We start from the raw sequence: 720 nt of genomic DNA on the forward strand, positions 1-720 counted from the left end.
CACACAGAGCCAGCAACTCGTCATTTCCCCCATGCTCGAGTGGGGCACCGCCCCCGTCCCCCTGCGCACCGCGCTGCGCCGCCCCTGCGGCCGCGGCGGGGGTGGCTTGCGGCGGCCGCGCCACCGCGCGGCGGCTGGGGTCGGATTTGTGCTGCAGCAGGAGCAGCGTGTCTGACAGGTTGGCGTATGCGAAAGCCCACGGGCTCTCGTACAGCTGCGGCGGCGGCCCGCGGAAGCGAGCGAGCGCGAGGGGGTTAGCTCAGACCCACGTTCAACACTTGACAGAGGAGGTGGGGCCAGAGACCTGGGAGAAGGCTGAAGCAGAGGGCGGCAGCGCAGATGCCAGGCGGAGCTGCGGCGCGCCGCGGCGGCGGCGGCAGCTGGGATCGCCCGTGCTGCGCAGGTCCGCCCGGACGGCTGCGTGGGCGGTGGCGTGCAAGGGCTCATCTTTCCTGCTGCAACGCAGCCCGGCGGGCTTCCCGCCGCGGCTCACGCCTCGGCTCACGTTTGCATACACCAGCTCCCTGCCCTCCAGCCCGCCTTCCAGCCCTTTGAACGGCGACGGCCCCAACCCCGACGTGACGCGCGCGGCGATGTCCGCGACGATGCGGGCCAGCAGCTCGTGGCGGCCGACCACCTGCATGCAGCTGTGGCGCAGCTCCACCAATACCTCCCCCTGTCTCTCATCCCGCTCCCGCCGCCCCGTCCTGCCGGCCGCCC

General features: G+C 72.6%; 1 protein-coding gene across 1 annotated transcript in view; it reads right to left on the reverse strand.

Annotated features, from left to right (window-relative positions):
- Window positions 1–271: 271 nt before the first annotated feature.
- Window positions 272–720, reverse strand: part of MNEG_13713 (hypothetical protein) — a gene marked incomplete at both ends in the record, with an annotated part of 3334 nt that continues 2885 nt past the window's right edge. Inside the window, 2 exons of the mRNA XM_014037815.1 lie at window positions 272–304; window positions 506–707. Coding sequence (XP_013893269.1) covers window positions 272–304; window positions 506–707 — 235 coding nt within the window. The remainder of the gene's footprint in view (window positions 305–505; window positions 708–720) is intronic.

This window comes from Monoraphidium neglectum (genome assembly GCF_000611645.1).
Source record: "Monoraphidium neglectum strain SAG 48.87 unplaced genomic scaffold scaffold03997, whole genome shotgun sequence".
NCBI classification, from domain to species: domain Eukaryota; kingdom Viridiplantae; phylum Chlorophyta; class Chlorophyceae; order Sphaeropleales; family Selenastraceae; genus Monoraphidium; species Monoraphidium neglectum.